Genomic DNA, 14,946 nt, shown 5'->3' with positions numbered 1-14,946 from the left:
ACTCAGGACCCCTGGAAGAGCAGGCAATGCTCTTAACCACTGAGCCATCTCTCCAGCCCCTGGCTAGAATATTTTTAACGAACAGAATTTCACATTATTTAGCACAATGTAATGCATATTCTAAAAAAACTTAATGAAAATGACTTGTTTTGGGTCTGGAGAAATGGTTCAGTAATTCAGAGTATTGGCTGCTCCTGCATAGAAGTTCAGTTGCCAGCATTCACAACATGGCGCACAACCATCTCCAACTCCAGTTCTGGCCTAAGTGGACATTGCATACATGTAGGCAAAACAAAGATTAAAAAAATTAAAACAAAATTACTGTCAAGTCGATAAGATGGCTAAGGTAAGGGTGCTGCGGCTAAGCCTGACAAGCTGAGTTTGATCCTTGGGACTCACATGCCAGGAGGAGGGAGCTTATGCCTCTGCATGCTGCTGTGACGTGTATGTACTCACAAATAAACAAATGTACTGATTAAAAGAACATTATGCCAGGTGTGGTGGTGCACGCCTTTAATCCCAGCATGTGGAGGCAGAGGCAATAGGACCTCTGTGAGTTCAAGGCCAGTCTTGTCTACAAAGCAAGTACCAAGACAGCTAGGACTGTTACACAGAGAAACTCTGTCTTGAAAAACCAAAAAAGAAAGTTATTGTCTTTCCCAAAAAGAAACTTTTAAAATAGCTCTCTTCAGATCAAACTTCTTAAATTTGTGTTTGAAGGTAGGAAATACCTCAGCATTTCGAAAGACCTTGAGCATGTCGGCATCAAAAGCGTCCACTGTTTTATAATACCCAGTGAGTATCTGCTTCTCTATGGTGCTGAGGTCCAGGGGGTCAGAGATCTTCTCGTAATAGTCAGCATTCCTGGAACACAAGCAGGCTGTCATTCTGGGGCACTACCTTCTTAACTGAGCTCTATAAGGCTATCACAAATGTATACCTACTTTTTCTTTGGGGGAAGATTCAAAAGTGGAGCTGCAAGGGCTTGTTGTGAAGAATCTGTAAAAGAGTACAAGGTTTAGTACACAAATGCTATAAGACAAGCACGGACTTTAGCCAGACTGCCTGACTGCCTCTCCGTCCCTTTTTTCTACTTGAAATGGAGGTCTTGTTTTGTTGTTTAAACTGGTTTAGAACTCACGGGTTAAAAGAGTAGCTAGAATTACAACCACCTACCAGTACACTTGGCTTGTACTATTTTATTAAAATTTATTTTTCTTGGTCAGATGTAATGGTCCATATCTGTAATCCCAGCACCTGGTACCAGAGGCTGAGGATGGCATGAGTTTGGCTGGATTATACTATTTGTTTTTCTTTTTTAAAAGGGGGCCTGGGGATAGAACTCAGAGCCTTGAACATGCTAGGGGAGTTATTTTTCAATAAAGAACAGTTCCAGCCTATAAACATTCATCCTTTTTCTTTCTGGAGCTTTTAATTATTTGCATTTTATATGTCTGTGCATCTGCCGGACGGTCTGTACTCCACACATATGTAGCGCCGTTGGGAAACAGAATAGAGCACTGGATTTCCTAGGATTAGTTACAGACAGTGGTGAAATGCCATGTGAGTGCTGGAAACTAAACCTGAGCCTTTTCAAAGAGCAGCCACCGCTCTTAACTACTGTGCCATCTCTCCATCCTGTAGGCCCATATTTCTACATGGTACGGTGACCAGAATCCCAGGCCACAGCTTGCACCTGCTGCCCAGATGGTCAGTCACCTAGGTCACCAAGCCCGTCACCATCCCTAACAAAGGGTCAGGATGCTGTTCTGCTCCTTCTTTGTAATCTGGAGGTCGCCTGGGATAGAGATGCTAATACAGCCTATGTGACAGGGCTGGCATACAAAGCAGGAAGAAAGGAAGACATGACAGAGTGGGCATAGAAAGATGTGAACGTGACTAAAGCCATTCACCTGGCTACTTAGGAAACAGAATGCTAGTGAATTTCCCCCTCAGTTTATGTTTTGGTATATAAGGCTGCTTGGAAAATAAAGGAATTTTCAGGATGTGAACTCAGGATTTAGTGAGGGATCTCTGAGAATCTCCCTCCTGATAAAGCCATGTGAGTTGTGTCTTTATTCCCATGCTTCCCCTTTGGAGACACCATCCCCATATTATCCTTTAAAAAATTATTAGCCGGGGGCTGGAGAGATGGCTCAGAGGTTAAGAGCATTGCCTACTCTTCCAAAGGTCCTGAGTTAAATTCCCAGCAACCACATGGTGGCTCACAACAGTCTGTAAAGGGGTTTGGTGTCCTCTTCTGGCCTGCAGAAGTATACACACAGACAGAATATTGTATACATAATAAATAAATAAATATTAAAACAACAACAACAAAAATTATTAGCTGGGCGGTGGCCACGCACGCCTTTAATCCCAGCACTCAGGAGGCAGAGGCAGATGGATCTCTGTGAGTTTAAAGCCAGCCTGGTCTACAAGAGCTAGTTCCAGGACAGGCTCCAAAGCCACAGAGAAACCCTGTCTCGAATTCCCCCCACCAAAAAAAGAAAAGAAAAAAATTATTATTTTAAGTGTACAGGTGTTCTGGCTGCCATGTATGTCTGTGTACTATATGATGTGCGTGGTGCCCCCAAAGGCCAGAAAAGAGCACTGGATACTCTGGAACTGGAGTTATTAGCAGTGGTGAGCCATTACGCAGGCTGGAAATTTCAATGTGTGTTCTCTGCAAGAGCAAACAGTACTCTTAACTACTAAGCCATTGCTCCAGACCCTAAACATCTTTTAATTAAAAAAAACTAGAATCTTCCACATTAAAAGTTGAGAATGAAAACCTTACTCCCTTCTGCCCCCAGAGATAAAACAATATATTAAAAATCAAGCAGGAAAACCCACCCATCCCTGTGACCTCAGAGGAACTCTGAAGAACAGGCTGCAACTGCACACAGTGGACCAAGAGGTGAGATGATAGTATACATAAGTGACCCCAAGAATTCTACCAGCGAAATCGTACAGCTGACAAACACCTTCAATACTGTGGCAAGATACAAGATTAACTAAAAAAAAAAAGAATTTTTAAAAATCAGTAGCCCCCCCTCCTATATACAAATGATAAAGAAGCTGAGAAAGAAATCAGAGAAACATCACCATTCACAATAGCCAGAAATAACATAAAAATATCTTGGGGTAATACTAACCAAACAAGTGAAAGACCTGTTCAACATAACTTTTCAAGTCTTTGAAGGAAGAGACTGAAGAAGATATAATTAAATAGAAAGATCTCAATGCTCCTGATGGGTAGGATCAACATAATAACAATGGCAATCCTACCAAAAGCAATCTACAGATTCAATGTAATCCCTATCAAAAGCCCAATACAATTCTTTCACAGATCTTGAAAGAACAATACTGAACTTTATATGGAAAAGCAAAAATCCCAGGATAGCCAAAACAATTCTGTATAATAAAAGAACTTCTAGAGTGATCACCATCACTGACACCAAGCTCTATTACAGTGCTACAGTAATGAAAACAGCCTGGTATTGGCATAAAAACAGACAGGTTGATGAATATAATCGAATCGAAGTCCCAAATATTAATCCATGCACCTATGAACACCTGATTTTTGAAAAAGAAGCTAAAATTATAAAATAGAAAAGAAAGCAATTAAAAAATGGGGTACAGGTCTAAACAGAGAATTGCAAATCAAAACTAATCTAGAGGGAACAGGATGGTCAAGATGAGGGAAGTCAATGACCTAGAACAAGAGAAGATATCATGATTGAGGAAGCCATTATGAGCCTAGCAAGAAACCTGGCACTAGAGAAATTCCCAAGGAATCCACGAGGATGACCCCAGCTAAGACCCTAAGCAGAGGGTGCCCGAACTGGCCTTGCCCTGTAGTCAGATTGATGACTATCTTAAATACCACCCCAGAACCTTCATCCAGCAACTGATGGAAGCAGATGCAGAGAACTATAGCACAGCACTGGAATGAGCTCCCAAAGTCCAGTCACAGAGAGGGAGGAGTGAGAATATGAGCAGAGGTCAAGACCATGATGGGGACCATCCACTGAAACAGTTTACCTGAGCTAATGGAAGAAAGCCTTCCAACTCCAGACTGACAGCGAGGGAACGACCAAACTAGTCCCTCTGAATGTGGGTGATAGTTGTATGGCTGGAGCAGACTGTAGGGCCACTGGCAATGAGACTAGGATTTATCCCTATTGCTTGTTCTGGCTTTTTGGAACCCATTCTCCCTTGACGGATACCCTGCTTAGCCTACATATAATGGGGAGGGCCTTGGCCCTGCCTCAATACAATCAATGTGCTAGACTTTGTTGACTTCCCATGGGAAACATTCCCCACTCTGAGGAGTAGCACGGGGAGTTTTTTTTTTGGGGGGGGGGGAGGTGGCAAGGGAAGGTGGAGGGAGCAGGAGAAAAGGAGGGATTGAAAAATGGTTTGGCATGTAAAACAAGAAAAGATAGTTTTTTTTAAAAAAAAAATATTTTCTTTACCCCCTCCTGACCAAAATTAAGCAGGATTATGAAGGATATAGAATATGTACTGGAAATGGTAAATAATGATAGGTGGGCAATAAGAATAATTGTTCATAAAGAATGAGCTATAACTACTGAAATAACTAAGACATTTAGCCGGGCGGTGGTGGCACACACCTTTAATCCCAGCACTCGGGAGGCAGAGGCAGGCGGATCTCTGTGAGTTCAAGGCTAGCCTGGTCTACAAGAGCTAGTTCCAGGACAGGAACCAAAAGCTACGGAGAAACCCTGTCTCGAAAAATCAAAAAAAAAAAAAAAAAAAGACATTTAGAGTAAATTCTTTTTTTTTTTTAATTTGTTTGTTTTTCGAGACAGGGTTATCTGTAGCTTTGTAGCCTGTCCTGGAACTAGCTCTTGTAGACCAAGCTGGCCTCGAACTCACAGAGATCTGCCTCCCTCTGCCTTCAGAGCGTTGGGATTAAAGGTGTGTGCCATTGCCGCCTGGTTAGGGTAAATTCTTGCTCCTGCTTGTGTGCCTGCTGGTTTCAAGCCACTAGGCAAGCAAGGAAGATCTTGAGTTTCTAATTCTTGTGCTATCCCTGTCACAGGATGGCAGATATTTTTATTTATCTTGATGTGCGTGGATCTGCCTGCATGAATGTGTACCACCTATGTACAGTGATAAAAAAGATCTGTATATTGTTTTTCTGAGACAGGGTTTCTCTGTGTAGCTCTGGCTGTCCTGGAACTCACTCTGTAGACCAAAGTGGCTTTGAAGTCAGAGACCTATCTGCCATTGCCTTCTGAGTCAGGGATTAAAGGCGTGTGCCAGCCCCAAGCAACCCCCAGAAGGCCTCCCTTGTTATGGTGTGGACCATAACAATCCTCCGTGGGCTGGGATTAAAGGCATAGGCTACTACACTTAAATTTTTTTTTATATATTTTCTATTGATATTTATTGAGCTCTACATTTTTCTCTGCTCCCCTCCCTTCCTCTCCCCTCCCACTTGAAATCCTTTCCCAATGTCCCCATGCCCCCAATTTACTCAGGAAATCTTGTCTTTTTCTATACTTTCTACTTCCCATGTAGATTAGATCTATGTAAGTCTCTCTTAGTGTCTCCATTGTTGTCTAAGTTCTCTGGGATTGTGGTTTGTAGGCTGGCTTTCTTTGCTTTATGTTTAAAAACCACCTATGAATGAGTACATGTGATAATTGTCTTTCTGTGTCTGGGTTCCCTCACTCAAAATGATGCTTTCTAGCTCCATCCATTTTCCTGCAAAATTTCCTGTCGTTATTTTTTTCTTATGTGTAGTACTCCAATGAGTAAATGTACCACTTTTTTTTAAATCCACTCTTCGACTGAGGGGCATTTAGGTTGTTTCCAGGTTCTGGCCATGACAAACAAAGCTGCTATGAACATAGTTGAACACATGTCCTTGTGGCATGATTGAGCATCCTTTGGATATATACCCAAAAGTGGTATTACTGGGTCTTGAGGAAGGTTGTTTCCTAATTTTTTGAGAAATCGCCACACTGACATCCAAAGGGGTTGTACCAGCTTGCATTCCCACCAGCAATGCAGAAGTGTTCCCTTTTCCCCACAACCTCTCCAGCGTAAGTTGTCATCAGTGTTTTTGATGTTGGCCATTCTTACAGTTGTAAGATGGAATCTCAGAGTTGTTTTGATTTGCATTTCTCTGATGACTAAGGATGTTGAACATTTCCTTAAGTGTCTTTCAGCCATTTTAGATTCCTCTGTTGAGAGTTCTCTGTTTAGGTCTGTACTCCATTTTTTTTTAATTGGATTATGTGTTCTTTTAGTGTCCAATTTCTTGAGTTCTTTGTATATTTTAGAGATCAGACCTCTGTCTGATGTGGGGTTAGTGAAGATCTTTTCCCATTTTGTAGGCTGTCATTTTGTCTTGTTGACCATGTCCTTTGCTTTACAGAAGCTTTTCAGTTTCAGGAGGTCCCATTTATTAATTGTTTCTCTCAGTGTCTGTGCTACTGGGGTTATATTTAGGAAGTGGTTCCCTGTGCCAATGCATTCAAGTGTACTTCCCACTTTCTCTTCTATAAGGTTCAGTGTGGCTGGTTTTATGTTGAGGTCTTTGATCCATTTGGACTTGAATTTTGTGCATGGTGATAGATATGGGTCTATTTTCATTCTTCTACATGTTGATATCCAGTTATGCCAGCATCACTTGTTAAATATGCTTTCTTTTTTCCATTTGATATTTTTTGCTTCTTTATCAAATATCAGGTGTTTGAAAATGTGTGGATTGATATTCGAGTCTTCTATTTGGTTCCATACATTTACAATTTTTAAAAATTTATTTGACTTTATTTTACATACATTGGTGATTTGCCTGTATTCATGTCTATGTGAGGGTGTCAGATCTCCTGAAACTATAGTTGCAGACAGCTGTGAGCTGCCATGTGTATGCTGGGAATTGAACCCAGGTCCTCTGGAAGAGCAGATCATGCTCTTAACCACTGAGTCAACTCTCCAGCCCTGATAAGTTTACAACTGCAATATTACCTCATCAACAGATGGAAATTAGACATAAAGATTACCTATCCTCTAACTTAAAAAAATTATTTATAAAAACAGTACTTAATTATAAAAAATAAACACAACACTGATAAGTGCAATGCTTTGGGTTCAAATTCCTAACCAGGTTATTTGTTTTATGATTCTCTATCTCTGATAAAAGGTAGAACATGGGGCTGGAGAAATGGTTCAGCAATTAAGAGAAGACCTGAGTTTAATTCACACATTAGTAAGCTGACTCTGGCTCCAGGAGATCTGGCACCACCTTCTGACCTCCACGAGCACTGCATGGACATGGACAAACTTGACTCCCCCCAACACATAATCTTTTTAAAAATGTAAGGATGCAGAGCCCTGGCTGCTTTGGCAGAGGATTCCAGTACCCACATGGCAGCTCACAGTTATCTGTAAATCCAGTTCCAGAGGATCCAATGTCCTTTTCAGTCCTCTGCTGGTAACGGACATGCATGTGGTACACAGGTAAGTGCAGGCTCCCAAACACATGAAAAAGAAAATCTAAAATCTCTTATCTAATAACAACAATAAGAACAAATCCGTCTCTTAAATTCATATGCTACAGTGTTGCTGGTTCATGAGATCTAGGGCTTCTCAGGAGAGGGTGAGTGACATGCATACCTTTGTAAGAGATGATACCATCACAGATCTCTTTGAAGATCTGTGCTAGGCGTGCTGCCCGAGCCACTTCCAGGTTTTCTTCTGCGGCTGCCAAGCGTCTTGTTCGAACAGATCTAGCTGTCTGCAGGGCAGAGAACTGGGTCATGAAGACATCTGCAAAGAGAAGGTGTAAAGCGGTTCAAGAAATGAAGAATTTGATGCATGTTTTTCTTTTCCAGCTGACTAGTTCTTTCTATTTTTTTTAAATCTATTATCTTAATATCTTTAGGAAATTAAGTAGAATTAGTGGGCACGTAGTTGCTTCTCTTCCCCTACATAAAAAACTAGAAAACACTACTGTTTCTATATAGTGGTAAATGCTACAGAGTGCAGTGGCTCCAAGTGTATATACTCCATAATGAGTCTAAGCAGCCTCCATCCTTCTCACTTTCTTCTCTCCTCCCTATATTAACATGCTGCTTACACCCTCCCACCCTTAAGTCTCTCGGCAGCTAAGAGTTTGTATTATTGCTCTTGTTGAAGACCTGAGTTTAATTCTTAGCTCCCATGTCAGGTAGTTCACAACCTTCTCTAACTCCAGTGTCCTGGTATGTCATGTCTTCCTCTAGACTTACACACTTAATATACAAAAGTCTTTAGATAAACGTGTGAGTGAGCCGAGTCTAAGCTGCAGGAAGTACTCTTTCTATTTCCAGCTCACATCCTCTCTTGCAGTGCTGCTAAAAACAGTCTTGCCAAAGTCAATGTGAGGAGGAGGATGGCAAACTGGAGTGCATGCACGTATGTGTGTGTGTGTGCGTGTGCGCACACGCGCGTGTGAATTTAGGAACAGGCAGTGTGCCTGGCACTACATTGCTCTGGTTGGGTCATATACATCAGGCTGGCCTTAAATACGCAGTTCCTCTGCTTCTGCATCCTAAATACTGGGATTATAGAATGTCATCACACCTGGCTCAAATAATTTTTTTTGTTGTTGTTGGTTTTTTTGAGACAGGGTTTCTCTGTAGCTTTGCAGCCTGTCCTGGAACTCACCATGTAGACCAGGCTGACTCCCTAGTGCTGGGATTAAAGGTATAGGTCACCACCGCCTGGCTTGTTTTCTTATTTTCATGTATTTAGGTTGGAAGGAGGCAATCATAGGGAAGTGGTTAGCAATTTGGGACTCCTTTTTGTATAGGCACACACTTTTCTTTTAACAAGTGGCAGCATTAGACACTGATCATACACACCCCTCTCTGAATAATTCACCAGGTTACTTGTAAGATAGGACCCTTTGGTAGTTTAAAATGAAAATAGCCCCCAAAGGGAGTGGCACTATTAATCCACACACCTATGAACATCTGATTTTTGACAAAGAAGCAAAAAATATAAAATGGAAAAAAAAGCATATTTAACAAAGGGGGCTGGCATTAACTGGATATCAACATGTAGAAGAATGAAAATAGACCCATATCTATCACCATGCACAAAACTCAAGTCCAAGTGGATCAAAGACCTCAACCTAAAGTCAACCACACTGAACCTCACAGACGAGAAAGTGCGAAATATACTTGAATGTATTGGCACAGGAGACCACTTCCTAAATATAACCCCAGTAGCAAAGACACTGAGAGAAATATTTAATAAATGGGACCTCCTGAAACTGAGAAGCTTCTGTAAAGCAAAGGACATGGTCAACAAGACAAAATGACAGCCTACAGAATGGAAAAAGATCTTCACCGACCCCACTTTGGACAGAGAGCTAATCTCCAAAATATACAAAAAAATCAAGAAACTGGTCATTAAAAGAATAAATAGTCCAATAAAAAAAATGGAGTACAAACCTAAACAGAGAACTCTCAACAGAGGAATCTAAAATGACTAAAAGACACTTAAGGAAATGTTCAACATCCTTAGCCATCAGAGAAATGCAAATGGCCAAGATCAAAAACACTGATGAGCCGGGCGATGGTGGTGCACGCCTTTAATCCCAGCACACAGGAGGCAGAGGCAGGTGGATCTCTGTGAGTTCTAGACCAGCCTGGTCTACAGAGCTAGTTCCAGGACAGGCTCCAAAGCCACAGAGAAACCCTGTCTCGAAAAACAAACAAACAAAAAAAACCCAAAACAAAACAAAAACACTGATGACAACTTATGCTGGAGAGGTTGTGGGGAAAAGGGAACACTTCTGCATTGCTGGTGGGAATGCAAGCTGGTACAACCCCTTTGGATGTCAGTGTGGCGATTTCTCAAAAAATTAGGAAACGACCTTCCTCAAGACCCAGCAATAGCACTTTTGGGTGTATATCCAAAGGATGCTCAATCATACCACAAGGACATGTGCTCAACTATGTTCATAGCAGCATTGTTTGTCATGGCCAGAACCTGGAAACAACCTAAATGCCCCTCGACTGAAGAATGGATAAGGAAAATGTGGTACATTTACACACTAAAGAACTACACAGCAAAAAATAATGACATCTTGAAATTTGCAGGCAAACGAATGGATCAAGAAAACATATTGAGTGAGGTAATCCAGACTCAGAAAGACAAATATAATATGTACTCACTCATAAGTGGCTTTTAGACATAATGCAAAGAAAACCAGCCTACGATTCACAATCCCAGAGAACCTAGACAACAAAGAGGACACTAAGAGAGACATACATGAATCTAATCTATATGAGAAGTAGAAAAAGACAAGATCTCTGGAGTAAATTGGGAACATGGAGTTCATGGGAGAGGGATGAAGGGGAGGGGCAAGGAAGGGAGAGAAAAGCCGGGTGGGAGGTGGTGGCCATGCATGCCTTTAATACCAGCACAGGGGAGGCAGAAGCAGGAGGATCTCTATGAATTCGAGGTCAGCCTGGTCTACAAAAGCTAGTTCTAGGACAAGCTCCAAAGTTACAGAGAGCCGGGCGATGGTGGCGCACACCTTTAATCCCAGCACTCGGGAGGCAGAGGCAGGCGGATCTCTGTGAGTTCAAGACCAGCCTGGTCTACAGAGCTAGTTCCAGGGTAGGCTCCAAAGCCACAGAGAAACCCTGTCTCGAAAAACCAAAAACCAAAAAAAAAAAAAAAAAAAAAAAAAAAAGGAAAATAGCCCCCAAAGGGAATATTGCCTTTTTGCTCAGGATACCACCCAGTGAGTCAGCTGACTTATTCTAGCCTGTAAAATGTGGAACTCAGCTAATTCCTCCAGCATCACATCTACCTGCTTGTCACCATGTTCCCTAAAAAGCATTTCAGGGACAATGGACGGAACCTCTAAAAATGTAAGCCAGCACCTCAATTCAATGTTTCTCTTTATAGGTGTTGTCATGGTGTCTCTTCAAAGCAATAAAAACCCAAACTGTGACAAATTCCTTCCTGTATGGAACTGCATAGACACCTTACTTTGAACAATGGAGTGAGTTTTCCCTTTCCTTAAAAAAACAAAAAACACATAGAAACCCTGCCTCGAAAAACCAAAAAAAAAAAAAAAAAACAAAAAACAACAAAAAAACAAAAAACAACAAAAAAAAACCCCTTAAATTTGGCAGGCTGGTGGCGCACGCCTTTAATCCCAGCACTCAGAAGACAGAAGCAGGTGGATCTCTGTGAGTTTAAGGCCAGCCTGGTCTACAGAGCTAGTTTCAGGACAGCCAAGTCTGCACAAAGAAACCTTGTCTTGAAAAACTCAAACCAAACCAAACAAACAAAGCATCAAACTTAAGAGTTTTTTCAACTATACTCGACTTATGAAGTAAACTGGAGGTTTTGAATGCGTGCAAAGTAAGACAAAATGTACACTTAGAGTGAACTGTGAGGGAAGGGTCCCTATTCACCATGCTAGGCCTATACACAATTGGATGTACACAGGATTACAAATGAGATTCATAAAAATGAGTATAATAGAAAAATGATTTTTTTAAAAATATTTATTTATTTATTATGTATACAATATTCTTTCTGCGTGTATGTCTGCAGGCCAGAAGCGAGCACCAGACCTCATTACAGATGGTTGTGAGCCACCATGTGGTTGCTGGGAATTGAACTCAGGACCTTTGGAAGAGCAGGCAATGCTCTTAACCACTGAGCCATCTCTCCAGCCCCCTAGAAAAATGATTATATAATTTGTTCTGTTAGTTACAATAGAAAATGTTTTCATAGTACAAGCGTAATAACCAAACTCCTGAGACTCCTGACCCCCGAAAGGAGGCCCACAGTCAAGCACTTTCCCTCGTGCCCTGAGGTTACTCCTGACAGGAATCCAACCTGTCTTATGATCTGCTTTCAAAAACGTTACTCTGCTACTTTTTCAAAATCCAAGTGAGTCTTTATTTTAATTCCTTGAGTAAAAAGCCAAGAATCTGGCAACACCCAGCCCAGATCTGGGTCATTGTTACCAGTCCAGGGATAGACGTGTCTAATCAGTACATGGCTATAAGATTTGAACTGTTTGGCTTGTAACTTCAAAGAGATTCTAATACCAAACTGCTGAAAGGATTTAAAAATCTGAAAAAAATTCATTTTTCTCTGGGCTGGTGAGATTGCTAAGTGGGAGGAGAAGTTTGATGAAAAGTCTAATGCCCCGAGTTTGAGCCCCAGGACTTCCACAAGGTGTCTTCTATCCTCCACATTCATGCCTGCCACTCTTTCTAAGACAAAGAAAACTGACCAAAAGTCATAATCCCACTACTATGAAGACACAGAAAGGAGGAATGGGTATTCAAGGTCATTCTCAGGTATATAGCAAGTTCAAAGCTAGTGTGAGCTACACAGACCCTGTCTCCTAAGTGCAAAACAAGAAACAAAACCTCTTTAAAGAAGTTATTTAATTAATTAATTAATTTGAAACAAGGCCACTGTGTCCCAGGCCGGCTTCAAACTGATGATGATCTGCCTGCCTCACTCTCGGTGCTGATTATATGATGTGGGAGACTTTTGTGTTTATTTCATTGGTTAAATAAAGAAACTGCCTTGGCCCTTGAACAGGACAGAAAATTAGGTAGGCGGAGTAAACAGAACAGAAGGCTGGGAGAAAGAAAGCTGAATCAAGAGTCGCGATGATTCTCCCACTCCAGACAGATGCAGGTTAAGATCTTTCCTGGTAAGCCAGCTCGTGGTGCTACACAGAATATTAGAAATGGGTTAGATCAATATGTAAGAGCTAGCCAATAAGGGGCTGGAACTAATGGGCCAGGCAGTGTTTAAAAGAATACAGTTTCCGTGTAATTATTTCAGGTAAAGCTAGCCGGGTGGCGGGAAGCAGCCCACCGCTCATATCACAACAATTATAGGTATTCATTAAGTCACAAGCCTGGCTCTTTCTTTTGAGACAGTGTAATGACTCATGCAGCTAGCTCAGGCTGGCCTGCAATGGTGATTTCAAATACTCGGTTCTTTTGCCTCTACCTCACAAATGATGGGGCTACAGGTAGTGCCACCATGTCTGCGCCCTACCCCCCCCCCCCTTAATAGTTAGTTACTTACCTTTGTGAATGTGCGTATGTCCCAGAACACTTGTGAAAACAAGAGGACAGTTTTCAGAAGTCTCTTCTCTCCTTCTACTATATGGGTCCCAGGGAAACTCAGGTTGTTGGGTCTGGTAGCAGGAGTCTTATCTGCTGAACCATTTTGCTGATTCTGAACATGATCTTTTTAATATTTTCCTTCCTAACTTTCAATAAGACAGGCTCTTGTTTGGCTGGGTGGTAGCAGTGCATGCCTTTAATCCCAGCACTCAGGAGGTAGAGCCAGGTGGATCTCTATGAGTTTGAGGCCAGTCTGGTCTACAAGAGCTAGTTCCAGGACAGGCTCCAAAGCTTCAGAGAAACCCTGTCCAGAAAAGGTGAAAAAAAAAAAAAAAAAAAGACAGGCTCTGGTGTAGCCACTATATGGCTTGTGGCTAGCCTTGAACCCCGGATCTTCATGCTTTCACATCCCAAGAGCTGGTATTAAAGGCATGCACAACCACATCCTACACTAGACATTTCATGGGTCAGGTGTTGTGGTGAGATTTTAATCCTAGCACTTGGAAGGCAGAAGCATGTTGTGGGACAAGAATGTCTTGTACCTTGTAAAGATTTGTTACTTGTATTGGTTTAATAAAATGCTGATTCAGGAACCAGAGACACGGCCACCAGAATAGGAGAATTCTGGGAAGAGGAAAGGCTCATTCATCAGTCATCACTCAGACTCACTCAGACACAGAGGAAGCAAGATAAGAATGCTTCAGTGATAAAAGGTACCAAGCCACACGGCTGACACAGACAAGAATTATGGGTTAATGTAGGATGTAAGAGTTAAATAATAAGAAGCCTGAGCTAATATAAACCAACCAGTTAGCCAGGCAGTGGTGGCGCATGCCTTTAATCCCAGCACTTGGGAGGCAGAAGCAGGTGGATCTGTGAGTTCGAGGCCAGCCTGGTCTACAAGAGCTAGTTCCAGGACAGGCTCCAAAGCTACAGAGAAATCCTGTCTCGAAAAATCAAAAAATAAAATAAAATAAAATAAAAAATAAACCAACCAGTTTATAATTAATGTAGACCTCTGTGTGTTTCTTTGGGACTGAACAGCTTTGGGACTGGGTGAGACAGAAACCTCTGTCAACATAAGCAGGTGGATCTCTGTAAGTCAGAGCAAGCCTGTTCTACAAAGTGAGTCCTAGGATAGCCAGAGATACACAGTGAGACAAAGTGTCAAAATAAAACTAAAGAAACAAAAGGATGCACAGACAAGGCTGTATCTCATCTGTTCTGGACTGGATCCTAGCTCAAATAATGAGGCTATTTCTAACATTCACTCAAAAAGACTGGAAAAAGGAAACCAGATGCGTTGGATGTATAGTTCTTATGTAAATATGTGAGCAAAGTCCTTGAATTTATGGTTATGATTTTTTTTCTCTCCATAATGCATTTGCCATCACTGTGTAAAGTAACTGAGACAGGGGAAGGTAAAGGTGCCTGGCCCATGCAAGCCTGGTGATCTGACTTCAATCTCTGGAAGCCATGTAAATTTAGAAAGAAAAAACTAATTGCATGAAATGCACTCTAGTCTTCACGTATGTGTTGAGGCACACATGACCCAACCCTTACATCATTTATATACACATACCCTTCAATAAAAAAAAAAAAGCTGGGCAATTTACCCACTCCAAATAGATACAATAAGGTAGTCTTAGCTGGCCTGGAACACAGTATTTTGATTAGGCTGGTCTCAAACTCCTTGCTTCTGTTGTCCGAGTGCCAGGATTACAGGTGTATACCACCATACCCAGCTCTAAATTTTTTTTTTATTTAACATTTATTTTGCCTGTATTCATATATACCC

General features: G+C 41.6%; 1 protein-coding gene across 5 annotated transcripts in view; it reads right to left on the bottom strand.

The window, feature by feature from the left end:
• The window catches only part of Ash1l (ASH1 like histone lysine methyltransferase), a 162,365-nt gene that overhangs the window by 14,454 nt on the left and 132,965 nt on the right, over nucleotides 1-14,946 (bottom strand). For all 5 annotated transcript variants that reach the window (XM_041655483.1, XM_041655482.1, XM_041655484.1 and 2 more), the window contains 3 exons: nucleotides 7,654-7,806; nucleotides 945-999; nucleotides 732-864 (listed from right to left, as the gene is read on the bottom strand). In XM_041655483.1, the coding sequence (XP_041511417.1) occupies nucleotides 732-864; nucleotides 945-999; nucleotides 7,654-7,806 (341 nt within the window). The remainder of the gene's footprint in view (nucleotides 1-731; nucleotides 865-944; nucleotides 1,000-7,653; nucleotides 7,807-14,946) is intronic.

This window comes from Microtus oregoni, unplaced genomic scaffold, assembly GCF_018167655.1.
Source record: "Microtus oregoni isolate MIOR12 unplaced genomic scaffold, Mior012 000007F_ref0000211, whole genome shotgun sequence".
Classification (NCBI taxonomy): domain Eukaryota; kingdom Metazoa; phylum Chordata; class Mammalia; order Rodentia; family Cricetidae; genus Microtus; species Microtus oregoni.
This window is presented reverse-complemented; position numbering and strand designations above follow the sequence as displayed.